The sequence below is a fragment of the Pan paniscus genome, chromosome 10, assembly GCF_029289425.2.
Source record: "Pan paniscus chromosome 10, NHGRI_mPanPan1-v2.0_pri, whole genome shotgun sequence".
NCBI lineage: Eukaryota > Metazoa > Chordata > Mammalia > Primates > Hominidae > Pan > Pan paniscus.
In genome coordinates this window covers 136,914,581-136,939,648 of record NC_073259.2, presented here as the reverse complement: position 1 = coordinate 136,939,648, position 25,068 = coordinate 136,914,581, and the positions used below count along the sequence as shown (strand labels likewise).

Below are 25,068 nucleotides of genomic sequence, written 5' to 3'. Positions count from 1 at the left end.
TCTTATGGCAAAAGCCATTACATTCCCTTTATTGTCTAAGACAATTTAGGTTGGGTTTTCAATTCAACTTAGCTTTCAATTCAATTACTCAAGGCTGAAGATCTCTAAGCCACACCACAATAATAGCTTAGCGCCCTTATTGTTAGTTTATACACAATCCATCGCAGTCTCTCATCCCCTCAATCCTTCCATTATGAGTTCTTTGGCCTCCTCGGAATTCCAGACCATTGACCTCTGCCCCCTCGGACCCACAGTCCCTCCGAGCTTTTCTCCCAGTTCTGGGGAGATTCCATGCTCCATCATTTCAATTACTTTCTTGTCAACACCTTAACCACTCCCGTCCCCCAGTCTTTCTGTAGTAAGCGTGTGAGCATCTGGAACAACGCCAGCCCTGGAGAGTCTCCAGGTCAGCTTTCTCCATGGCAGCCCCAGGCACTGGCACCTGCTGGGGGACCCCCGAGGCAGAGGGTAAGTGGAGATCTGTGAGATGGGATCCCAAGTTGCTCACTACTGCGTCGGAACCTCTCATGCATTTTCGGTGACCGAGCGCACCTGCTGTATGCCCAGCACCGTTGGGGCAACGAGGGTTCAGTAAAGAACAAAACATGCACAAATCCCTGCCCTCCAAGTGCCAACTCTCTTTTTTTTCTTTTCTTTTTTTTTTTTTTTTTTCTGTTTTTTTGTTGAGAAGGAGTTTCACTCTTGTTGCCCAGGCTGGAGTGCAATGGTGCGATCTCGGCTCACTGCAACCTCTGCCTCCCGGGTTCAAGCATTTCTCCTGTGTCAGCCTCCCGCGTACATGCCTGGGATTACAGGCATGCGCCACCACGCCCGGCTAATTTTGTATTTTTAGTAGAGACGGGGTTTCACCATGTTGGTCAGGCTGGTCTCAAACTCCTGACCTCAGGTGATCCGCCCGCCTCGGCCTCCCAAAGTGCTGGGATTACAGGCGTGAGCCACTGCGCCCAAGGGCCAACTTTCTAGAGCAGGGAAAAGGTCAATGAGCCAGAAAATTGCAAATCTCCTCTATGTCAGAGGCAGGTTTTTGCTCGGGAGGAAAACCACCAGCCCCAGGGAGACAGGGAGACAGTGTGTGGTGGAAGGGGCTGCCATTTGAGAAGGGTGGGCAGGGGAGGTCCCGCTAAAGAAGGTGACCTGAAGGTGCCTGGCGCAGTGGCTCATGCCTGTAATCCCAGCACTTTGGGAGGCCGAATTGGGTGGATGACCTGAGGTCAGGAGTTCAAGACCAGCCTGGCCAACAAGGTGAAACCCTGTCTCTACTAAAAATATAAGAATTAGCCAGGTGTGGTGGTGCACGCCTGTAATTTCTGCTACACAGGAGGCTGAGGCAGGAGAATCGCTTGAACCAGGGAAGTGGAGGTTGCAATGAGCTAAGATCGTGCCACTATACTCCAGCCTGGGTGACAGAGAGAGACTTGGTCTCAAGAAAAAAAAAAAAAAAAAGCCTGAAGGTGATGAGGCAGCGAACCATGTGGATACTGTGGGGGAAAAGATGAAGAGCTAACAAAGTCCAGCACACAGAAGTAGAGAGCAGAATGGTGGTTCCCAGAGGCTGTTGGGGGGCTTGGTGGGGGGCAGGAGGAGGAATAGCTAGTACAGCATGGTGACCATCATCAATAATAACACACTGTATATTTCAAAATTGCTTAAAAAAAGATTTTAAATGTTTTCACTACAAAAAATAATAAGTACAATTGCCGGGCACGGTGCCTCACACCTGTAATCCCAGCACTTTGGGAGACTGAGGCGGGTGGATCACGAGGTCAGGAGATCGAGAGCATCCTGGCTAACATGGTGAAGCCAGGTTGCTACTAAAAAATATAAAAAATTAGCCACGCATGGTGGCAGGCACCTGTAGTCCCAGCTACTCGGGAGGTTGAGGCAAGAGAATGGCATGAACCCGGCAGGCAGAGCTTGCAGTGAGCCAAGATCATACCACTGCACTCCAGCCTGGGCAACAGAGCCAAGACTCTGTCTCAAAAAAAAAAAAAAAAAAAAAGGTACAATCATCCCTGGGAATCTGTGGATAACAAAATCCAAGGATGCTTAAGTCCCAGATATAAAATGGCACAGCATTTGCATATCACCTTCACACATCCTCCTGTATACTTTAAATCATCTCTAGATTACTTATAATACCTAATACAATGGAAATGCTATTCAATAGTTGTTCTGCTGTATTGTTTGGGGTTTTGGGGGGGTTTTTGGTTTTTTGGGTTTTTTTGTTTTGTTTTGTTTTCGTGGCAGAGTCTCGCCCTGTCACCCAGGCTGGCGTGCAGTGGTGCGATCTTGGCTCACTGAAACCTCTGTCTCCCAGGTTCAAGCGATTCTCCTGCCTCCGCCTCCCGAGTAGCTGGGATTATAGGCGCATGCCACCACGCCTGGCTAATTTTTGTATTTTTAATAGAGATGGATTTTGCTTTCTTGGCCAGGCTGATCTCAAACTCCTGACCTCAGGTGATCTGCCCAATTCGGCCTCCCAAAGTGCTGGGATTACAGGCGTGAGCCACCGGGCCCAGCCTGTGTTGTTTTTTATTTCTATATTTTTTTTAACATTTTGATCTGTAGTTGCTTGGAACTGCAGACATGGAACCCACAGATACGGAATACTGACTGTCTTCAAGGTGATAGACATGTTCATTACCATGATATAATCATTCCACAATGTATTCATAGTCCAAAACATCACATGGTATCCCATAAACATATACAATTACTAGTTGTCAAACTAAAAGTAACAATGTAAATTTTAAAAATAAATTCAAATAAACAAAAAATAACATCAGTGGGTATTATATCAGAATATCAGAAAAGCAGGTGCTATGGGCCTGACGTGGGATGTGCTGGGCTTTGGGAGATCACAGGGGTCTGGGAAGGGTATGTCACTGAGGGGCCCACAGCGCAGAGGATAGCAGGTCCTGGCAGAAGCCTCAGTGTGTGTTGGATGTGAAGCAGAGAAGAGATGCAATCTGGTTGAGCATTTCACCAGACTCAGCCTGACTGCTGTGTTGAAAGTGAAAAGAGACAAGCTAAGAGGCTTTGGCAATGACCCAGGGAGGGCTGGGGTGGTGACACCTTCCCTCTCCTCCAGCCTCTGAGGTCCTTATCTGTCCTGCTACCAGCAGCTCATGGCCTTGCCTCCTCTACAGAGAAAGTCACAGCTGCAAGACAGGCACACCGTCAAGTGCCCCCCACCATGCCCACCCCTCTGGCACCTGCAGGCCTCTGGGCCTCTCCCTGAGGTCCCAGCAGAGGCCACACTCCTTCTCCAGCTCACCCCTCCCCAACAGCTCACGAGTTAACCACCCCACAGTCATGCCTCTCCCTGTTTCCTCTTCCCACTCACATTCAGGCAGCATCAAATATGCCCGAGCCCTAGAAGGTTTCCCCAGCAACCCAGCATCCTCCCCCAGTCAGGCTCTACTCTCTCCTCCCCTGCTCATCGCAAAAGGACTTCTGGAAATGAAAGTGTGGCACACATTCACCATCTCCATCTCCCATGCCTGCCCACTCCTGGGCTTCCACCTGCCACTACTCCTGCGGAACAAGATCAGACAAGATCTCCACGGACCTTCAGGTGCCAACCCTCATTGCCCCTTTGACGTCTTGAGCAGATGGACCTGTTAGCAACATCCAGCATCGCTAACCAGCCCTTCTGCTTGGGAAATTCCTCTTCTTTGGCTTCCCTAAGTTTTCTGGATTTCCGGGGCCCTATGCCTTCCCAGCCTGTCTCCTTTCTGATCATGTTATATCCCAGTTTGCCCCACCCCTAGTGCAGGACTAAGCAAACTTCATCCCACACTCAGCTTCTCATCTTCAGCCCGGAAGCCTCTTGGAGTGCCCGTGGGTTCCAACTGCCCTAATTCAACAAAAACTTACAGTGTGTCGTCTGACAGGCACCTCGCAGTCAGCATGTTAAGACTCTCCTGCCCCAGCCAAGCTGGTATCAGCCAGCATTCCACGTGCAGGGACGTGCCCACCGTGCACACAGCGGCACAAGCCAGGCCCCTGGAAGTCCCCCTAGTGCTCTTCTCTCCCCGCTGCCACAGCATCGCAGGGTCCTTCCAGATAGTATTCAGATCTATACACTTTTTTTTTTTTTTTTTGAGATGGAGTCTTGCTCTGTCGCCCAGGCTGGAGTGCAGTGGCACGATATTGGTTCACTGCAAGTTCCACCTCCTGGGTTCACGCCATTCTCCTACCTCAGCCTCCTGAGTAGCTGGGATTGCAGGTGCCCGCCACCACGTGTGGCTACTTTTTTTGTATTTTTAGTAGAGACGGGATTTCACTGCGTTAGCCAGTGAAACCCAAAATTATTACTCTAACTTTCCCCTGCCTTCCTGTGTAAAACCTGACCATAAAGAAATTATCCCAGGCCAGGTGCGGTGGCTCACGCCTGTAATCCCAGCACTTTGGAAGGCCGAGGCGAGTGAATCGCCTGAGGTCAGGAGTTCAAGACCAGCCTGACCAACATGGTGAAACCCCGTCTCTATTTACTAAAAAAATACCAAATTAGCTGGGTGCGGTGGCACATGCCTGTAATCCCAGCTACTTGGGAGGCTGAGGCAGGAGAATCACTTGAATCCAGGAGGCAGAGGTTGCAGTGAGCCGAGATCACGCCACTGCACTCCAGCCTGGGCAACAAGAGCAAAACTCCATTTCAAAAAATAAATAAATAAATTATCCAAACTACCTTGTTTGATTGTAAGTCACAAAGCCCCCATTCCAGAGCGGGTCTGCCTTGTACCAGAAGGAAAGAAGGCTGCACAGAGGGGCCAAGATGAATCCAGACAGACTCGCCTTGCTGGGCCTCCCTAAGCAGTCTATCGGTGTTCGATCAGACCCTTTTCATCCCATCCTATTCCCATGTGGCTGTCCGTACCTTGTTGAACCTAAGCATAAACTGGCCAGTCTCTCGTGTCTCTGGGTCTTCATTCTGAAGGCTCCCATGTCATGTAAAACTATGACCAACACAGGTGTGTGCCGTGTCTCCTATGAGTCTGTCTTTGCTCAGCTGGTTTTCAGTGAACCCTCAGAGGGGGAAAGGGAAGCTCTTCCTTGGACCCTACGCCCTCTGGAACTAGGTCGGCTCTATTCAGAGTCCTCTCTCTGTCATCACCCTACACTTCTCTGTCATAGCACTGATCGTATCACAATCAGACAAATGTTTGGGTAATTACGTGCTTGTGTCTGTCTTCCATGCTAGAATGCTAGACTTGTCTTCCAAGTGACAATGCTTAGCATCGAGCTGATGTGCGCAAGCTCTCTATGGTTGAGCGGCTGCCTCCTGAGGACAGGGACTGCTGACGCCGGCTCTGTGTGTAGCGCCTACACAGCACTGTGCCCATGGGAGACGCTCAAAAAATATCTGCTGAATGAAGATATTAACAACTTTCTTTTTTGTGTGATACAGGGTCTCATTCTGTTGCCGCCCAGGCTGGAGTGCAGTGGTGCCATCATGGCTCATCGCAGCCTCAACTTCCCTGGGCTCAAGTGATCCTCCTGCCTCAGCCTTCTGAGTAGCTGGGACCACTATGCTCAGCTAATTTGTGTATGTTTTGTAGAGATGGGGTTTCACCATGTAGCCCAGGCTGGTCTCAAACTTCGGAACTCAAGCAATCTGCCTGCCTCAGCCTCCCAAAGTGTTGGGATTACAAGAGTGAGCCACAGCGCCCAGCAACAACTTTCAATGGCTATCTTTGTGGGTTTTTTTTGTGTGTGTGTGACACAGAGTCTCACTCTGTCACCCAGGCTGGACTGCAGTGGCGCAATCTTGGCTCATTGCAGCCTCCACCTCCCAGGCTCAAGCAGTTCTCCTGTGTCAGCCTCCTGAGTAGCTGAGATTACAGGCATGCACCATTATGCCCAGCTAATTTTTGTATTTTTAGTAGAGACAGGGTTTCACCATGTTAGCCAGGCTGGTCTCAAACTCCTGACCTCAAGTGACCTGCCTGCCTCAGCCTCCCAAAATGCTGGGATCAAAGGCGTGAGCCACCGCGGCTGGCCTCAATGGCTATCTTTGAACGTGGAAAAATTAGTAACAAGATCTTCAAAAAACAAACAAAACAAAGGAAGGTAGAAAAAATAAAATAGCCTCCTTGTCTGAACTTCATCTGCATTCACACTTTCCTTTGACTCCTCAAAAGAAAATCTAGAAAACCTGAAAACTTTTCCTCATACTTTTTTTTTTCTTCCCAAATGCTTGACACAGAGAATTCAGAATGATGCGGCCAGAAAGTAGCCGGGCCTGGAAGGGAAAGTACTGCCTTGGATGCAAAGGATGTTTGCATTTCTTCCTTCGCTTTCTCTCCTTTCTGGTCCGCGTCCTGTAGTGCTCCAATCTGCCCCCATTATCTAAAATGCTTCCCATTCCGACAAACACACCTTTGCACTCTCCGTTCCAGATGGAAAAACACAACAAACACACAGTCACCACCCCGCTGCACCAAGTCCAGCTATGAGTGTGACAACATTTGCCATCATTCTGATGTCAACACACTCCTGGCTGGACTGAACTGCCCCTTGGGCTTCCCTGCTCTGGGCCGAGGAAGATCAAATGCTCTATTTTGTTCTCTTTCCAAGACCATCTTCACGCATTTCCCCAGTACCCTTGGCAGCTCTGCAGACAATACCCTAGGCATGCAACTCAGTTATCTAGTGGATATCTGATATCAAGATGTAGAGCACGGGTCAGAAGGCCTTTCCTGGAAGCAGACAGAGAGGAAATACCTTTGGGTTTGTGGGTCAGAGGGCCTCTGTTCTAACTACTCCATTCTGCCCCTGAGAAGCAAAAGCAGAAATGTGAACAACACGTAAGCGTATAATAGTATAGCTGGGGCCACTACAACTTTATTTACAAAACTGGCAGGGAGGCTGCGTTTCACCCCGGGCAGGCAGCAGTTTGTCGCCCTGGTTTTAGAAGATGATGTCAGTGTTTCCAAGGACTAGCCTCCTGTTTTAGCATAACAGGGGGCACCCTTTGAAACAACTCCACAACTTACTCTCGGCGTGAATATTTCTTACATCCACTCCTTGTGCAGTTTATCCCCCTCCACAGGTGACATGAACTTGGTTCTCTAGGTGTCAGACTCTATTTTTTCACTTACCAGAGCTGCTTTTAATTTTGAACTTCACCGTTAGAAACTGACCTAGACCAATTTCCCCGGTTCCGTGAGGACGGCCTGGCTCTCCTGGCAAATGTTCATTCTCAGGGGATCAGAGGGGGGTGGGGACCCTTCTGACCTCTTCCTTCCAACCTCACCACTGGGTGTGCCCTACAATGAGAGGAACTCTCACTCCAGATTCAGCCACGCACACACAAAACGGTCTATTCTGCTGGGCTGCAGAACTCTCTGTGTTCTCCAAGCACCCTGCCCGAAGGATCGAGTCCACACTGGACCATACTGGCAGCCACACTAGCCAATCTAGTTAAGCCAGATGACAGAGGGTTATGGCAGGGATGCAAGACCAAATAGAGCTGGCAACCCCTCAAGGGCTGCCCAGCAGGTGAGGGCTCCCTGACTTCTTGGTCAAAAGCCTGTGTCGTCTTCCCAGTGAACCACATATCTTAGACACCACTAATTTCTTTTTGTTGAGACGGAGTCTCACTCTGTCACCCAGGCTGGAGTGCAGTGGTACAATCTCGGCTCACTGCAACCTCTGCCACCTGGGTTCAAGCGATTCTCCTGCCTCAGCCTCCCGAGTAGCTGGGACTACAGGTGCCAGCCAACACGCCTGGCTAATTTTTGTATTTTCAGTAGAGATGGGGTTTTACCATGTTGGCCAGGCTGGTCTTGAACTCCTGACCTCAGGTGATCTGCCCACCTCGGCCTCCCAAAGTGTTGGGATTACAGGCGTGAGCCACCGCGCCCAGCCTAATTTCTGAAATGCTTTATGCTAATGAACAAATCTTCTGATGTGGGTTGCTAATGTTACATTGCTTAGGAGACATCTCTAGAGTGTAGGTGCCACATTAGGGTATTCAGAATACTCGCTAGCAGCTCACAGGTTATACTTAAAGGAAACTTACACACCCTGAACACTTTATACTGAAGAATATTTAACGTGACACACAGACAATACAACATCAATTCTCAAGTTATTGATCCCCCAGATTTTTTGCCCAAGAAACACATTATTCCATTCTATCACCTACATCTTCTAAAAAACTACTAGACAGCAGAAGCTTTAGATTTTCCTGTCTTTTTTTCCCAGTATTTTCCCTCTATCATGAAGGAAATCACGGGTTTTTCTCTCCTTCATTCCCCACACTCAACTGCCAAGGCCTGTTCATTTTACTTCTTAAATATGCCAAACCCAAATGCATACATGATTTTCAACTACACACAAATCTCATGGCCTTTCATGGTGCAATCCTGTTTTTTGGCACAAAACTGAAGGTGTCGCGTGGCCCCGTCTCCCTCTCCAGCCACATCTCCTGACCCCACCCTGTTTTTGGCACAAAACTGAAGGTGTCGCGTGGCCCCGTCTCCCTCTCCAGCCACATCTCCTGACCCCACCTAGAGAAGGGTTCATCAGCAAAGCCCTGTTCACAGGTGTCGCGTGGCCCCGTCTCCCTCTCCAGCCACATCTCCTGACCCCACCCTGTTTTTGGCACAAAACTGAAGGTGTCGCGTGGCCCCGTCTCCCTCTCCAGCCACACCTCCTGACCCCACCTAGAGAAGGGTTCATCAGCAAAGCCCTGTTCACAGGTGGGGCGGGGTCACTCTTGGGGAGGGGCTGTCCTGTGCACTACAGGGTGTGGAGCGGCGTCCCACTCAATGCCAGTAGCCCCCAACACTAGTGGTGACAGCGAAGTATGTCTCCAGACCTTGCCCAACGACCCTGGGGGCAAAATGGCTCCCCCTCCTCGGCACATCCTCTGTGCCCCATGCTCCTCCGGAGGGAGAGTCGCTGATCTACAGGATTCTGTGCTGTGAAGGCTGCGTGACTCTCAGTTCTGGAAGAGATGGTCTCTTCCCATCCCATTGGTTGACGCTCTGCCTAAGACGCCTCCCCCTCCGTTCTCCCACCTTGCTAACTAAGGCCCATTATGCTGATTAATAGCTCACAACTGTTGTTGATGAAAAGAGTCAAACTCTGTAAAATATTAAGAGATTTATTCTGAGCCAAATATGAGTGACCATGGCCTGTGACCAGCCCTCAGGAGGTCCTGAGAACATATGCCCAAGGAGGTCGAGGTACAGCTTGGTTTTACACATTTTAGGGAGGCATGAGACATCAATCAAATACATTTAAGAAATACATTGGTTTGGTTCAGAAAGGCAGGACAACTCAAAGCATGGGGGTTGTGGGGAGGAAGGGCGGTTCCAAGCTATAGGTCAATTTAAACATTTTCTGGCTGACAATTGGTTGAGGCTTGTCTTAAGACCTGGGATCCATAGAAAGGAAATGTTCAAGTTAAGATAAAAGACTGTGGAGACCAACGTTCCTTTGAAGTCTTACGGTGGCTGCCCTTAGAAACAACAAATGACAAATTTTTCCTCTTCAGATCTTTAAAAGGTGCTAGACTTTTAGTTAATCTCTTCAGGATTGGGAGGGCATGGAAGAAAAAGATCTAGCTATGTTAATGGAGATTTTTTTTTTTTTTTTTTTTTTGAGACTGAGTCCCCCTCTGTTGCCCAGGCTGGAGTGCAATGGTGTGATCTCAGCTCACTGCAACCTCTGCTTCCTGGGTTCAAGCAATTCTCCTTCCTCAGCCACCCAAGTAGCTGGGATTACAGGTGTGTGCCACCACATCCAGCTAATTTTTGTATTTTTAGTAGAGACGGGGTTTCACCATGTTGGCCAGGATGGTCTCCAATGCCTGACCTCAAGTGATCCACCTGCCTTGGCCTCCCAAAGTGTTGTGATTACAGACGTGAGCCACCAGGCCCAGCAGAGATTCTTTACAGATGCAGATTTTCCTCCCACAAAGGATGGCTCTGCAGGGCCATTTCAAGATATGGCACAGAAGCATGTTTTGGGGTTAAATATTTGGTTTTTTTTCTTGTCTCATAATGTTATGCCAGAGTCAGACTGGAAGGTAAGTCATGATATACAGTGTCAAATAAAACCCATCTGATGGGATTTTATGGTTTGTAGGGCATGATTCCCAGACCCCTTAGACAGGAATTTGGGCAAGATAAAAAAATCAGAGCTTAGTCCTCACTATGTTCCAGACACTGCTTTAAAAACGCTGAAAGTGTATTAACTCTTTTAATTCCATTCACAACCCATATTGGCATCCTCATTATGAAAAAGAACACTGAGCCACAAAGCAAACTTGGTCTGGACCTTGCCATTTTTCAGCAGGGAATGGGCTTGGAAGGCACGAGAAGGCTTTCCCTGACCTCTGATCTGGGATCGGTCCCCACCTATATGTCCCCAGAGGATTCTGTGCTTCCCAGGCCAATACATTCATGAGGATTTAGCACCATTACTTATAGATGGGGTGTTGATTTACAATGACCAACTTGTGTAAGAATAGAACCCCTTCTTTTTTTCTTTAAATTCGGTCTTACCTAATTCTGACCTCCTATTCTGCCAGGCTGATGGGAACTCCAGATTTACGTATTTGGGGAACTCCTTCACCAAGTGTCCAGGGTCAGTTGAGGGTGGTCTCCGGGGTCTTTGGCAGAGATTTTGGAGGAGAACATCCAGTCCTCACTGCTCACTGCTGATTAGCCCACAGGGACTCTCAGTCACCAAGGGAACCTCCCTCCCCGCCCGTCCAGGACACCAGCATCATTTCCTCAAGGAGCCTAAGCTTTCACAAGGCAGAAGATGTCTTCAAGCAACTTCTGCTTTTTTCTTTTTCTTCCCCCAGCAATCCTTCCTGAGGTGAAGGACAACAAACGCCTGGTCTGAATAAACATCAAAGCATGAATTGCAGCCTTTATTCTGCTTCTGCACAGCCGGGAAAAGAAAGAACAAAGTGACTAAATGGCCCTCCACTCCAGTTTAGCTGAAGTCAACCTTCTGTATAAACCCTGCCTGCCTCCTTCCCCTTTGTAGCCCCAAGGCCTAGCAAGACAGGCAATTTCAAAAGTGCACCACCAACAGAATGATGGGGGAGTGAATCTCAGGACGGCAGCTAACACAGTTACTTTTTCTATTAATTCACCTCTGAGTTGGGACAAAAGTAACGTGAGCTTGTGGGTGGGTGTGAGTTTGGGCCCTTGGAAGATGTGGGTTTACAGCTCGTTAGGAGCAAAATATTAAATAACAGGTAGTATTTCCTTTTTGCCTGAAGCTTCTAACTCTGTGCCCGTTCAGGTTCTTCGGTCACTCAACATTGTTTTTGATTTTCTTTTCTTTTTTTGAAACGGAGTCTTGCTCTGTCTCCCAGGCTGTTGTGCAGTGGCGCCATCTTGGCTCATGCAACCTCCGCCTTGCAGGTTCAAGCGATTCTTGAGCCTCTGCCTCCCGAGAAGCTGGGATTACAGGTCTGTGCCACCACAGCTGGCTAATTTTTTTATTTTTAGCAGAGATGGGGTTTCACCATCTTTTTTTGTTTTCTTGTTTTTTTTAGTGGTAATTACTTCTTAAGCACAAAGTGTTTTCCCCACCACATGTACAAGCCAGATTTGGCCTCTCTCTCTGACTCATTTGCTAGGACTGGCCCCAAACTCTCTATAGTCCAGTGACCCTGGCTGCCTTTCTGCTTCTCACACAGCTCAGGACCTGTGTTCTCACCATTATTCCTTCCTGGGACCATCCCTCCAGATCTCAGTGACAGCCTCTTTTCGGTCTTAGCTTCAGTGTCATCTCCTGAGACAGCCTCCCGGACCACATTCTCTAAAGCATCTCAGCCATCATCATGCCTCTCAATCACTTTATCTAGTTTTGTCAGAGGCGTTTGAACCAGAGTAACTCAGTCTTGAATAAGGGCTGGGTAAATGAGGTTAAGACCTACTGGGCTGCAATCGCAGATGGTTAAGGCATTCTAAGTCACAGAATGAGATAGGAGGTCGGCACAAGATACAAGGTGATAAAGACCTTGCTGATAAAACAGGGTGCAGTAAAGAAGCCAGCCAAGACCGACCAAAACCAAGATGGCAACGAGAGCGACCTCTGGCTGTCCTCACTGCTACACTCCCATCGGCACCATGACAGTTTACAAATGCATGGAAATGCCAGGAAGTTACCCTATATGGTCTGGAAAAGGGAGGAGTGAATAATCCACTCCTTGTTTAGCATATCATCAAGAAATAACCATAAAAATGGGCAACCAAGGCCAGGCGAAGTTGCTCATGCCTGTAATCCTAGCACTTTGGGAGGCCAAGACCAAAGGATCACCTGAGGTCAGGAGTTCGAGACCAGCCTGGCCAACATGCGGAAACCCTGTCTCTACTAAAAATACAAAAATCAGCTGGGTGTGGTGGCAGGCGCCTGTAATCCCAGCTACTCCAGAAGCTAAGGCAGGAGAATCGCTGGAACCCGGGGGGCGGAGGTTGCAGTGAGCTGAGACCCCGCCATTGCACTCCAGCCTGGGCGAAAGAATGAAGCTCTGTCTCAAAAAAAAAAAAAAAAAAAAAAAGGCAACCAGCAGCCCTAGGGGCTTCTCTGTCTATGGAGTAGCCATTCTTTTATTTTTTTACTTTCTTAATAAACTTGCTTTCACTTTAAGGACTCGCCCTGAATTCTTTCTTGTGCAAGATCCAAGAACCCTTTATCGGGTTCTGGATCAGGACCTCTTTCCGTTAACAGTTTTGTTTTATTTTTTAGAGTTTTGATCTGCCACCCAGGCTGGAATTCAGTGGTGCAATGTCACTTTGCTGCAGCCTCAACCTCCTGGGCTCAAGTGATCCTCCCGCCTCAGCCTCCTGAGTAGCTGGGACCACAGGCATGCACACACCACACCAGCTAATTTTTAAATTATTTTTTTGTAGAGATGAGGGTTTCACCATGTTGCCCATGCTGGTCTTTAACCCCTGGGCTCAAGCAATCCTCCCATCTCAGCCTCCCAAAGTGCTGGGATTACAGGCTTGAGCCGCCATGACTGCCTGCCCTAGGTTTTTTGTTTTTTTGTTGTTGTTGTTTTGTTTTGTTTTTTGTTTGTTTGTTTTTAGATGGAGTCTGGCTCTGTCGCCCAGGCTAGAGTACAGTGGAGTGATCCCGGATCAATTGGCTCACTGCAACCGCTGCCTCCCAGGTTCAAGCGATTCTCCTGCCTCAGCCTCCTAGTTTTGCTTTCTTAATAGCACTAATCCCTATGTGAAATCACCTCCTTCATTCCTCTCCCATACTGGGATGCTGGTTCATCCAACAGAGCCAGGAACACAAAGGGCTCCTCACTGCTAAACCCAAGCGGAGCATCACTGACCTATTTAATAGAAACCTGCGCCATGAAACCTGAGTGTAAATTTTCCAGCAAATTTCAGAAAACTGATGGATCCTCTCTGGGTCATTTCTGCTTATGATCTTTAGGAGAAATTAGCTGAAAGGGACATGAAAGTGTTGGTGGAGTCTCAATTGCTCATTTTAATGATGAGGAGGCCGGGCACAGTGGCTCATACCTGTAAACCCAGCACTGTGGGAGGCCGAGGCAGGCGGATCACCTGAGGGCAGGAGTTCGAGACCAACCTGGCCAACATGGTGAAACCCTGTCTCTATTAAAAATACAAAAATCAGCCGGGCGTGGTGGTGCACACCTGTAATCCCAACTACTTGGGAGGCTGAGGCAGGAGAATGCTTGAATCCGGGAGGCGGAGGTTGCAGTGAGCCCAGATCGCGCCACTGCACTCCAGCCTGGGTGACACAGCGAGACTCTATTTCAAAAAAATAAATTGATGAGGAAACAGGCCCACAGAAGGGAAGTAAATCGGGAAATTTCATGAAGCAAGTCCGCTTTTACACACACACACACACACACACACACACACACACACACACACACACACGGCTTCTGTTAAGCTGCAGGCTCTAATCCTGGCACTTCCCAGGCTTCGCCTCAAGGAATATGTTTATCCGGCTAATACAGGCCGAGCGCCCGCTGTGCGGCTGGGAGGCGGCGGGATTAACGCGGCAGCCCCTCCCCGGGCCCCCGCCGGGCTTGCGTTCCAGCGACCAGAACACAGACCAACAAGTAAACAAATAAGACAAAGGCAGAAAAAGATGAGTGTGAAGGAGCTAACCAGCCAGGAAGACGAGAATAGAGAGGGCAGAGGGGAGGTGGGAAAGGGACTTCGGGGACAGGACCCCGGACGCCGGCACACAGCCGAGACCCGATCCGCGAGGGCAGGGCTGGCACCGCGGTCCCCGGCCTGGAAACGCGCCCCCGCCGGGAGCTCCGCGGACCCCGCTGCGCATCCCTGCGGATCCCGCTCCCATCCTGCTTCTGCAGCGAGGCCTTCCCGGGCCCCTCCACGAGAGGCTCCGGGCCTGTTCACCTGCTCAGTCCCCTCCGGAGAGCGCGAGGCCAATGCGCCGGCCGCACGGAGACCCGGGGACACGCGCGCCACGCAGAAGGCACCGACCCCCGCGCGCCCGGCAGGCGGCACCGGCCCATCCGTTTGTGCGCGCGGCTCGGGACGGCCCCGGCGCGGCTGGAGGGGGCCTGGCTGAGCGCCCCGCGTCCCCGAGTCCCGCGTCCCCGCCCCCCGGCCCCCGGCCCCCGGCCCCCGGCCCCGGCTTCGTAGGCCCCGGCGCCCTGCACCTACCGAACGCGCTGGGCCGTGACCGCGTTGCCGGTGTGTGGCCGCAGCACCGCCAGGAACAGGAGCCGCATGCCGCCGCCGCCGCCCGGGCCATCGACCGGCCCCGCCGCCGCCGACCAGGCCCCGGGGCCGGCGCAGACGCGGACGGCGGGGGGAGCCGGGGCGGCTGGGTCTGTCCCGCCCGCCCCTCCGGGAGGCCGCGCCCGCCCCTCCCCGAGGCCGCGCCCGAGCTCGCAGGTTCCGGCGCCAGGCGGGGAGGGGGACGGGAACCGGGGGTCTCGGGCGACGCGAGCCCTGGGTGCGGGGTGGCGCGGGTGTGCCCCGTGGGGTCCATCACCAGGGTAGCCGCGGTCCGTTCCCACCTGGACCAGGACCAGCGGCGACCACAGTCCCTCCCAAGAGGACTAGGACCAGCAGTGACCACGTTCCCTTCCACAGGGAACAGGCAGCGGTGACCACAGACCATTCTCACGGGGACCAGGACCAGCGGTGACCACGGTACCTCCCACGGGGACCAGGACCAGCGGTGACCACAGTCCCTTCCCACAGTGACCAGGACCAGGGGTGGCCTTGGTCCTTTCCCACAGGGAACAGGAGCAGGGGTGGCCATGGTCCGCTCCCATGGAAACCAGTGATGGCTTCCATGGGCTTCACTGGGAAATCAGGGCTTCACGGAGCACCGGGTTGGCTGCAGGTCTGTGCCCACCGAGACCAGCAGAGACCTCGGGTTCCGTCCCACAGGGTGCTGCAGAGAGGGGCTCTCAGCCTCATTTTCCATGACAACCTGAGTGGGGCCTTGGTCCGCACGAAGCCCAGGATTCCTTTCTAGTCCCATTCCAGGGAACGTGGCATGATCAGTCCCAAATTCCTTCCCAGGCTAGACTACCCTAAAACTAACCCGAGGACGGGAACATGGGGACTGTGTGAGGAGACAGTAGAAACCCATTTCAGGGCCGCACCTGTCGGCTGAGAAAGATGTTGGAGAGGGGAACCTGGGCTTCATCAGGGTGCATGGGCTGCACCTGGTCTGGATCTCCAAAATAGGATACCTTGAGTGAGAGAAATAGGGAACTGAAGGAGGCCTCTGGCAAAATGCCATCTGTGGATTTAAACAAGCACCCCCCAAAACAGCTGTTAAGTGTTTACAAAGATGCACATGTATTTACAGATGTGCAACATTCTAGTGGGTGCCCAATATTTTCATTTACCTTCAAACTGGATTTTCTGTCATCCCCTAAATACCTTCCAGCCTCAAAAAGGGAAAGTGGGAATGAAGAAAGCCATGACATGGGATAACCACCGTCAGTGGCAGGTCTCCGGCCTCCCTATGCAGCATGGTGACCCCCAGGCTTATCAAGATATAAAAGTCCATCCTGGAGGGCACATTCGGCTCCGCAGGCTTCTCCCAGGTAGACCCACCACTCTGTCTCTCAGTGTGGCATGGAGTAGGGAAGAGTTTTATATTATTGTAGAACAATCAAAATCCTGTCCTCCTCTCACTCTCAAAAAAACACCCAGGATTTTGCTCTTCTTCCTGGTATTTCAGCTTCCCAGGCACCAGGCAGGCAGGCCACATCCTTTTTAAAGGACCAAAGTGATCTGAAAATATTATCATTCTGCTAAACAACTTAATACTTTCCAACAGAATTACACAAGGAAACAGGAAAGGGGACAAGTTGCACAGAGCTGTCACAACCCCCTTCTAATGACATTTTAGAAAAAGGGTTTTGACCCCGGGCACGGCGGCTGACTCCTATAATTCCAGCACTTTGGGAGGCCGAGGTGGGTGGATCACTTGAGGCCAGGAGTTCAAGACCAGTCTGGCCAACATGGCAAAACCCCGTCTCTACCAAAAATAGAAAAATAGATGGGCATGGTGGTACAAGCCTGTAGTCCTAGGTACTTGGGAGGCTGAGGCATGAGAATCATTTGAACCCAGGTGGCGGAGGTTGCAGTGAGCCACGATCATGCCACTGCGCTCCAGCCTAGGCAGTAAAGCAAGACTCAGTGTTAAATAAATAAATAAGTTTTGAGTGGACTCCTGATATATTTGCTATACACCAAGAAGAGGCAATAAAACGCAGTGTCTGGTGTGGTGTACAGAAGTAGAGGGGGGCACTTGCCCATGATCTTCCCCTATTTCACCTTGCCCATGGGATATTAAAAGCTAAATGTGAACAGATACATTTCTGATTTTACAAAGGCGACTTCAGCATGAGCCCAGAAAGGAACCTCCCTAAGGAGAGTTGAACTGGCAGCCCTGTGGGCTCAATATCATCCTTAGATGTATTTAGGCTACACTGTGTTTTTCATAAAAGCTGAGCTATTATTTTTTGTTTGTTTTGAGACAGTGTCACTCTGTCATCCAGGCTGGGGGTGCCATGGTGTGATTATGGATCACTGCAGCTTCCGCCTCCTGGGCTCAGGTGATCCTCCCATCTCAGCCTCCCAAAAAAGTAGCTGGAACCATAGATGTGCACCACCATGCTGGGCTAATTTTTTGTAGAAGTGGGGTCTCACTGTGTTGTCCAGGCTGGTCTTGAGCTCGTGGGCTCAAGCAGTCAACTCACCTCGGCCTCCCAGAGTACTGGAATTACAGGCGTGAGCCACTATACCTGGCCAAGCCACCATTTTTTAATTGGGAGCTTTCATATAGAAGTTGGAATTTCTGATATCTGTTGAAAAATGAGAGCTCTGATTAAATGAAGCCACCATCCTGTGGCTGACTGAAGCTGGGAAGCGGCTGCCTGCTTTAGATGAAATCTGAATGTGCCATTTCACACAGTGCTTGAAGGCTCACTTCAATTCCTTGACAACCTCGATCTGTATTCTTGTGTTTAGAAAAAATTTGAAGTTTATTTTTACGTAAATTAAGTTCAGAAGAAGGTGGCCCAAGCCTAATATAGTGGCTGTACCATCACCAGGAACCCAGACTTTCCTCTGTCTACTCCATCATGCTAGTGTTTAGCTTCTAGTCTCAAGATCACCTTATCAAGGAATTGATAAGGAAGTAGGACTGCTACAGCTCCACCCATCACATCAACATTCCAGGCAGCAGGAAGGAAGGAAAGGCAAAAGTGGTGCACTCCAGATGGTGTATTTTTTTTTTTAAGTGTCTTCCTAAAAATGCAAACAGCCCTATGCCTTTATTGTGTTGGCCGTGTGGCCATTTCTTGCATCCAAGGAGGCTAAGACATGCAGTCTATTAACTGGGTACACTGCCACCTAAATACAATCATGTTACTAAAGAAAAGTGGCAGAATAGGTTTGCAGTAAGTCACCTCTGCCATAGCAATCTAAATTAATAGATTAAAAGAGGAAATGGCAGAGGCATTTGAATCAGAGCAACTCCCTCTTGAATAGGGGCTGGGTAAAATGAGGCTGAGACCCACTGGGCTGCCTCCCAGGAGGTTAAGGCATTCTAAGTGACAGGATGAGATAGGAGGTCGGTACAAGATACAGGCCACAAAGACCTTGCTGATAAAACAGTTTGCAGTAAAGAAGCGGGCCAAAACCCACCAAAACCAAGATGGCAATGAAAGTGACCTCTGGTTGTCCTCAACTGCTACACTCTCACTAGAGCCATGACAGTTTAGGAATGCCATGGCAACGTCAGGAAGTTACCCTATATGGTCTAAACAGGGGAGGCATGAATAATCCACCCCTTGTTTAGCATATCATCAAGAAATCACCATAAAAATGGGCAACCAGCAGCCCTCGGGCTGCTCTGTCTATGGAATAGCCATTCTTTATTCCTTTACTTTCTTAATAAACTTGCTTTCCCTTTACTCTATGGACTCGCCCTGAATTCTTTCTTGTGTAAGATCCAAGAACCTTCTCTTGGGGTCTGCAATAGGACCCCTTTCCGGTAACAGAAATACATATGACCCTCTCAATGGGTGGAATAAGAACATTCAGTAGGATTCAACACTCATTCTTGATGATACAAAAGAAGTAATAAAAGTAAGAAGAAAGAAAGGAACAAGGGAAGGAAGGAGGGACTGGGAGGGAGGCAGGGATGAAGGAAGGAAGGAAGGAAGGAAGGAAGGAATTCAGTAATATAAGAAACTATGAAGAACTTTAAAAACTCTGTTTTTTAAAATCTTGCAGGTAAAAATTGCCTGACTCTGTGATTATCTCTTTTCTAGTCTCTCTACAGCTTATGAGTGGTTGAACCAGATTCAGAACTGCTCTCCAGAGGACTTTTGGAAATTTGGGGATGGAGAAGGAAATTTGTTGTCAGAATGATTAAGGAATGTCATCAATATTTCACAACTAGGCCCAGAAGTTTTAACACCTTGCAACGTATGGGACATCCCTGCCTAAAGAAAAAATGCTTTTCCCCAAATGCCAGTAGATACCTGTATTAGTCAGGGTTCTCCAAGGAAACAGAACTAAAGGGAAATTCATATTCGTAAATGGAGATTTATTATGAGGCATCGGCTCATGTAATCATGAAGGCTGAGAAGTACCCTGATCTGCTGTCTGCCATACGGAGAACCAGGAAAGCTGGTGGTGTAATTCAGTTCCAGTCTGAAGGCCTGAGCAATGGTGTAAATCCCAGTTTGAGGGAGGAGAGGGAATGGTGGGGGTGGTTGCTGAGAAGATGACATGAAATGTGCCAGCTCAAGCAGTGAGGCAGTGGGGAAAATGGAGGGGGGGTGGGGAAGGGGGGGGCAAATTCCTCTTTCCTCCTCCTTTTTTTTTTGAGACAGGGTCTTACTCTGTCCCCCAGGTTGGAGTGCAGTGGTGGGATCTCGGCTCACTGCAAACTCCGCCTCCTGGGTTCAAGCAATTCTCTTGCCTCAGCCTCCTGAGTAGCTGGGATAACAGGCACACACCACTATACCCAGATAATTTTTGCATTTTTAGTAGACACAGGGCTTCGCCATTTTGGCCAGGGCAGTCTCGAACTCCTGACCTCAAGTGATCCGCAGGCCCTCCTCGCCTCCCAAGTGCTGGGATTACAGGCGTGAGCCACCGCGCCCAGCCTCCACCTTTTTCGCTCTACTTAGACCTTCAACGGATTGGATGAAGCCCAGCCACACCGGGGAGGGCACTTGCTCAACTCAGTTCACTGACGCAAATCTCATCTGGAAACACCCACCCAGGTCCACCTTGAAACTACGTCCAATGTGGGCCCCTGATATGGGTTTGGATCTGTGTCCTCACCCAAATCTCATGTGAAATCGTAGCCCCCAGTGTTGGAGGTGGGGCCTGGTGGGAGGTGGCTGGACCATGGGGGTGGATTTCTCATGAATGGTTTAGTGCCATCCCCTTCGTTCTGTCTTCATGAGAGTAAGCAAGTTCTCACCAGCTCTGGTAGTTTACAAGTGTGGACTCGCCGCACTCGCTTGCTCCTGCTCCCACCATGTGAGACGCCTCACTGCCCGTCTTCCTTCTGTCATGATTGGAAGCTTCCTGAGGCCTCCCCAGAAGCAGAAGCTGCAGTGCTTCCTGTAAAGCCTGCAGAATCGCAAGCCAATTCAACCTCTTTTCTTTAAAAACTACCCAGTCTTAGGTATTTTTTTTCTTTTCTATTTTTTTTTCCCTTTTGAGACAAGATCTCACTCAGATGCCCAGGCTGGAATGCAGTGGTACAATCTCAGCTCACTGCAACCTCCACCTGCTGGGTTCAAGCGATTCTCCTGCCTCAGCGTCCTGAGTAGTTGTGCCACCAGGCCCTGCTAATTTTTGTATTTTTAGTAGAGATCACAGTTCACTGTGTTGGCCAGGCTGGTCTCGAACCCCTGACCTCAGGTGATCTGCCCGCCTCAGCCTCCCAAAGTGCTGAGATTACAGGCGTGAGCCACGGCACACGGCTTTCAGGTATTTCTGGTTTTTTTGTTTGTTTGTTTGTTTGTTTTTGAGACGAGGTCTCGTTTTGTCACACAGTCTGGAATGCAGTGGTGTGATCTCGGCTCACTGCAGCCTCCGCCTCCCAGGTACAAGTGATTCTCCTGCCTCAGCCTCCCAAGTAGCTGGGATTACAGGCATGCACCACCACACCCAGCTAATTTAGTATTTTTAGTAGAGACGGGATTTTTTTTTTTTTTTTTTTTTTTTTTTTGAGACGGAGTCTCACTCTGTCGCCCAGGCTGGACTGCAGTGGCGCGATCTCGGCTCACTGCAAGCTCTGCCTCCCAGGTTCACACCATTCTCCTGCCTCAGCCTCCGGAGCAGCTGGGACTACAGGCGCCCGCCACCACGCCCGGCTCATTTTTTGTATTTTTAGTAGAGACGGGGTTTCGCCGTGTTAGCCAGGATGCTCTCGATCTCCTGACCTCGTGATCCGCCCATCTCAGCCTCCCAAAGTGCTGGGACTACAGGCACCCGCCACCACGTCTGGCTATTTTTTAAATATTTTCAGTACAGACGGGGTTTCACCATGTTAGCCAGGATGTCTCAATCTCCTGACCTCGTGATCCATCCACCTCGGCCTTCCAGAGTGCTTGGATTACAGGCGTGAGCCACTGTGTCCGGCCACTTTTTTGTTTTCTAAAATGGAAGTAGTTCTCCACCGCTGGGCATGGCCTCCTTCTTCTCCACACTGACCTTTCCCTTGCTCAAGGCTTCCTGGGGCTGCAAAGCAAAGAACCACGAACTTCTCCGTGGCCTAAGCCACGGAAGCTCTGGAGGACAGATGTCTGGGCTCACAGTGTCACAGAGTGGCCCTTCCTCCGGCTCCGGAGGACAGACGTCCGGGCTCACGGTGTCACAGTGTGGCCCTTCCTCCGGCTCCGGAGGACAGACGTCCGGGCTCACGGTGTCACAGAGTGGCCCTTCCTCCGGCTCCGGAGGACAGACGTCCGGGCTCACGGTGTCAGCAGAGTGGCCCTTCCTCCGGCTCCGGAGGACAGACGTCCGGGCTCGCGGTGTCACAGTGTGGCCCTTCCTCCGGCTCCGGAGGACAGACGTCCGGGCTCGCGGTGTCACAGTGTGGCCCTTCCTCCGGCTCCGGAGGACAGACGTCCGGGCTCGCGGTGTCACAGTGTGGCCCTTCCTCCGGCTCCGGAGGACAGACGTCCGGGCTCGCGGTGTCACAGAGTGGCCCTTCCTCCGGCTCCGGAGGACAGACGTCCGGGCTCGCGGTGTCACAGAGTGGCCCTTCCTCCGGCTCCGGAGGACAGACGTCCGGGCTCGCGGTGTCACAGAGTGGCCCTTCCTCCGAGGACAGACGTCCGGGCTCGCGGTGTCACAGTGTGGCCCTTCCTCCGGCTCCGGAGGACAGATGTCTGGGATCACGGTGTCAGCAGAGTGGCCCTTCCTCCGGCTCCGGAGGACAGACGTCCGGGCTCGCAGTGTCACAGAGTGGCCCTTCCTCCGGCTCTGGAGGACAAATGTCTGGGATCACGGTGTCAGCAGAGTGGCCCTTCCTCCGGCTCTGGAGGACAGACGTCTGGGATCACGGTGTCAGCAGAGTGGCCCTTCTCCGGCTCTGGAGGACAGATGTCCGGGATCACGGTGTCAGCAGAGTGGCCCTTCTCCGGCTCTGGAGGACAGACGTCTGGGATCGCGGTGTCACAGAGTGGCCCTTCCTCCCGCTCTGGAAGACAGACATCTGGGATCACGGTGTCAGCAGAGTGGCCCTTCCTCTGGCTCTGGAGGACAGACGTCTGGGATCACGGTGTCAGTAGAGGGGCCCTTCCTCTGGAGCCTCTAGTGGGGAACCTGTTAGTTGCATCTTTCGGCTTCTGGTGGCTGGTGTTTCTTTTTTCATCTTTTTTTTTTTTTAATTTAATTAGAGACAGGGTCTGCCTGTGTAGCCCAGGCTGGTCTCAAACTCCTGGCCTCAAGCAGTCCTCCTGCTCTGTCCTCACAAAGTGCTGTGGTTACAAGCGTGAGTCATGGGGCCCAGCCTGTTGGTGTTTCCTGACTTGTGGCCCCATCACTGCAGTCTCTGCCTTCGGGGTCACATGGCCTCCTCCTCTGCTGGAGCATCCCCTCCCGTAATTTTCTTTTTTTTTTTTTTGTTTTTTGTTTTTGAGATGGAGCCTCGCTCTGTCACCCAGGCTGGAATGCTGTGGTGGGATCTTGGCTCACTGCAACCTCCACCTCCAGGGTTCAAGCAATTCTCGTGCCTCAGCCCCCCAAGTAGCTGGGACTACCAGTGAGCACCACTACACCTGGCTAATTTTTGTATCTTTAGTAGAGATGAGGTTTCACCATGTTGGCCAGGCTGGTCTCAAACTCCTAACCTTAGGTGATCTGCTTGCTTCAGCCTCTCAAAATGCTGGGATTACAGGCGTGGGCCACCACGCCCAGCCTCCTGTAAGTTTATTGTAAAGGCACTCATCATGTGATTTCGGGCATGCTGGGCAATCTAGGATGATTTCCTCATCTTAAGATCCCTATTTTAGTTACAACAAAAATCACTTTTTCTCATAATGTCACTGTTGTGGTTTGAATGATGGTGTCCTCTCTAAAACTGATGCTGAAACTGAATCCTCAATGCAACAGCATTAAGAGGTGGGGCCTTTAGGAGGTGATTAGGCTATTAGAGCTCTGCCCTCATGGATATGGTTAGTGTCTTATCAAACGTCTTCGGGGGTGAGTTCATTCCTTCTACCTCCTCTGCTATGGAGGACGCAGCGTTCATCCCCTCAAAGGTCTTCGGGGGTAAGTTCATTCCTTTTACCTCCTCTGCTATGGAGGACACAGTGTTCCTCCCCTCTGGAAGATGCTGCAACAAGGCAACATTGTGGAAGCAGAGAGCAGCCTCACCTGCCCCCAGGTCTGCTGCTGCCTTGATCTTGAACTTCCCAGCCTCTAGAACTGTGAGAAATAAATTCCCATTGTTTGAAAATCACCCAGTCTACGGTATTTTGTTACAGCAGCACACATGGACTGAGCACATCCGATTTACAGGTTCTGGGGATTACAGTATGTACATTTCTTTCTTGGGGTCACCCTTCAGACCACCACAAAAGCCCTCTTCAAAGACGACTGCATTTTGTTGTTGTTGTTGTTGTTTTGTTTGTTTGTTTGTTTTTTGAGATGACATCTCGCTCAGTCACCCAGGCTGGAGTGCAGTGGTGCAATCTTGGCTCACTGCAACCTGTGCCTCCTAGTTTCAAGCAATTCTCCTGCCTCAGCCCCCCAGGTAGCTGGGACTACAGGTGCACACCACCAGACCCAGCTAATTTTTGTATTTTTAGTAGAGATGAGGTGTCGCTATATTGGCCAGGCTAGTCTCGAACTCCTGGCCTCAAGTGATCCACCCACCTTCCTTGGCCTCCCAAGGTGCTGGGATTACAGGGATGAATTGCCACGCCCAGCCACATGACTGCATTGATGAAGGCCCCCAATCGCCTCATCTGGGACTATTCTTCACCTTCCCTAACTCTGAGGCTCTTTGGCCCTGTCTGCTGTCCTGATCCCGTTCTGCATTTAGCCATGGAGCAGTCAGCCCCTTCCCCTCAACTGGATAGTGACCTCCTCGACAGCCAAGTCATTTGTGCCTATAACCTCGGCTTGCCTGGGACAGTGACATGCCTGGGTAAAGGCAGTCAATCAATGTTTGTTGAGTTTCATCAAATCTTTAAATGTGCACTGTTACAAGATTTTATTCCTATAAGAATGTATTTCTGACTTTTTTGAGATAGCGTCTCACTCTCTCACCCAGGCTGCAGTGCAATGGCTCGATCTCGGCTCTCTGCAACCTCCCCCTCCCAGGTTCAAGCGATTCTCCTGCCTCAGCCTCCCAAGTAGTTGGGATTACAGGCACATGCCACCGTGCACAGCTAATTTTTTGTATTTTTAGTAGAGATGAGGTGTTACCATGTTGGCCAGGCTGGTCTCAAAGTCCTGACCTCAAGTGATCCACCTGCCTCAGCCTCTCAAAGTGCTGGGATTACAGGTGTGAGCCACTGCACCTGGCCCATTTCTGACTTTTTAATGGGAGTCAGTGTTACAAGGGGATTTGCTGAACTGAAATTCACTTATATTTGATTGTTCTGAAATACACCTGTTCCACAAGGTAAGATATTCTCACATCTCCTTTGGGACCCATTACTTTACACATTCATGGCTTCAGTTTACCCATTTGTAAAACAAGAAAAAACGATAAACAATATCATAGTTAATTAGTTCTTTTGATGGAGTCTTTTATGATTCTCTCAAGTAGGTAACATAAAAGGGTACAAACGCAATGTGTTATTATGGGATAATGTAGAAATAATTACCGAGGAGGAGAGCAGTAGAACAGAAAAAGTTGTAGACATCTCTCATAAGATTTCTCCAGATGCTTCTAACATAAGGGTCTTACAATAAATGTAAAGCAAAACCTGTTTTTTTCTTTGATCATAGTGTTTGCTCAGACTATTTTTCCAGTTCCTAGCACCAGGGAAAATAAAACTTTATTATCTAGCCTGTACAAAAATGATAG

At 50.3% G+C, this 25,068-nt stretch overlaps 2 protein-coding genes across 13 annotated transcripts in view; one reads left to right on the top strand and one right to left on the bottom strand.

The window, feature by feature from the left end:
- GLT1D1 (glycosyltransferase 1 domain containing 1) overlaps window positions 1–25,068 on the bottom strand; it is a 247,177-nt gene that overhangs the window by 205,417 nt on the left and 16,692 nt on the right. For 3 of the 12 annotated variants that reach the window (XM_034934840.4, XM_034934841.4, XM_034934838.4), the window contains exon 1: window positions 14,685–14,858. The exons of 1 other annotated variant lie outside the window; for it this stretch is intronic. In XM_034934840.4, coding sequence (XP_034790731.2) covers window positions 14,685–14,752 — 68 coding nt within the window. In that variant the 5' untranslated portion in view covers window positions 14,753–14,858. Of the gene's footprint in view, window positions 1–14,684; window positions 14,870–25,068 lie in introns of those variants that run through there. 8 more of the 12 variants (XR_008620551.2, XM_063593219.1, XM_055096364.2 and 5 more) reach the window with 8 other exon arrangements.
- On the top strand, window positions 15,316–24,762 carry LOC117975247 (uncharacterized). The gene is made up of 2 exons (XM_055096503.2): window positions 15,316–15,375; window positions 21,195–24,762. The coding sequence occupies exons 1-2, from the start codon at window positions 15,316–15,318 to the stop codon at window positions 22,632–22,634; spliced, it is 1,500 nt and encodes a 499-aa protein (XP_054952478.1). The 3' UTR covers window positions 22,635–24,762.

Bases quoted from the DNA above. Each gene is read 5' to 3' on its own strand.
- LOC117975247 (XM_055096503.2), top strand. From the start codon at position 15,316: ATGGCTTCCATGGGCTTCACTGGGAAATCAGGGCTTCACGGAGCACCG. The intron at 15,376-21,194 runs GTCTGTGCCCAC...AAATGGAAGTAG, and splicing joins GAGCACCGGGTTGGCTGCAG to TTCTCCACCGCTGGGCATGG.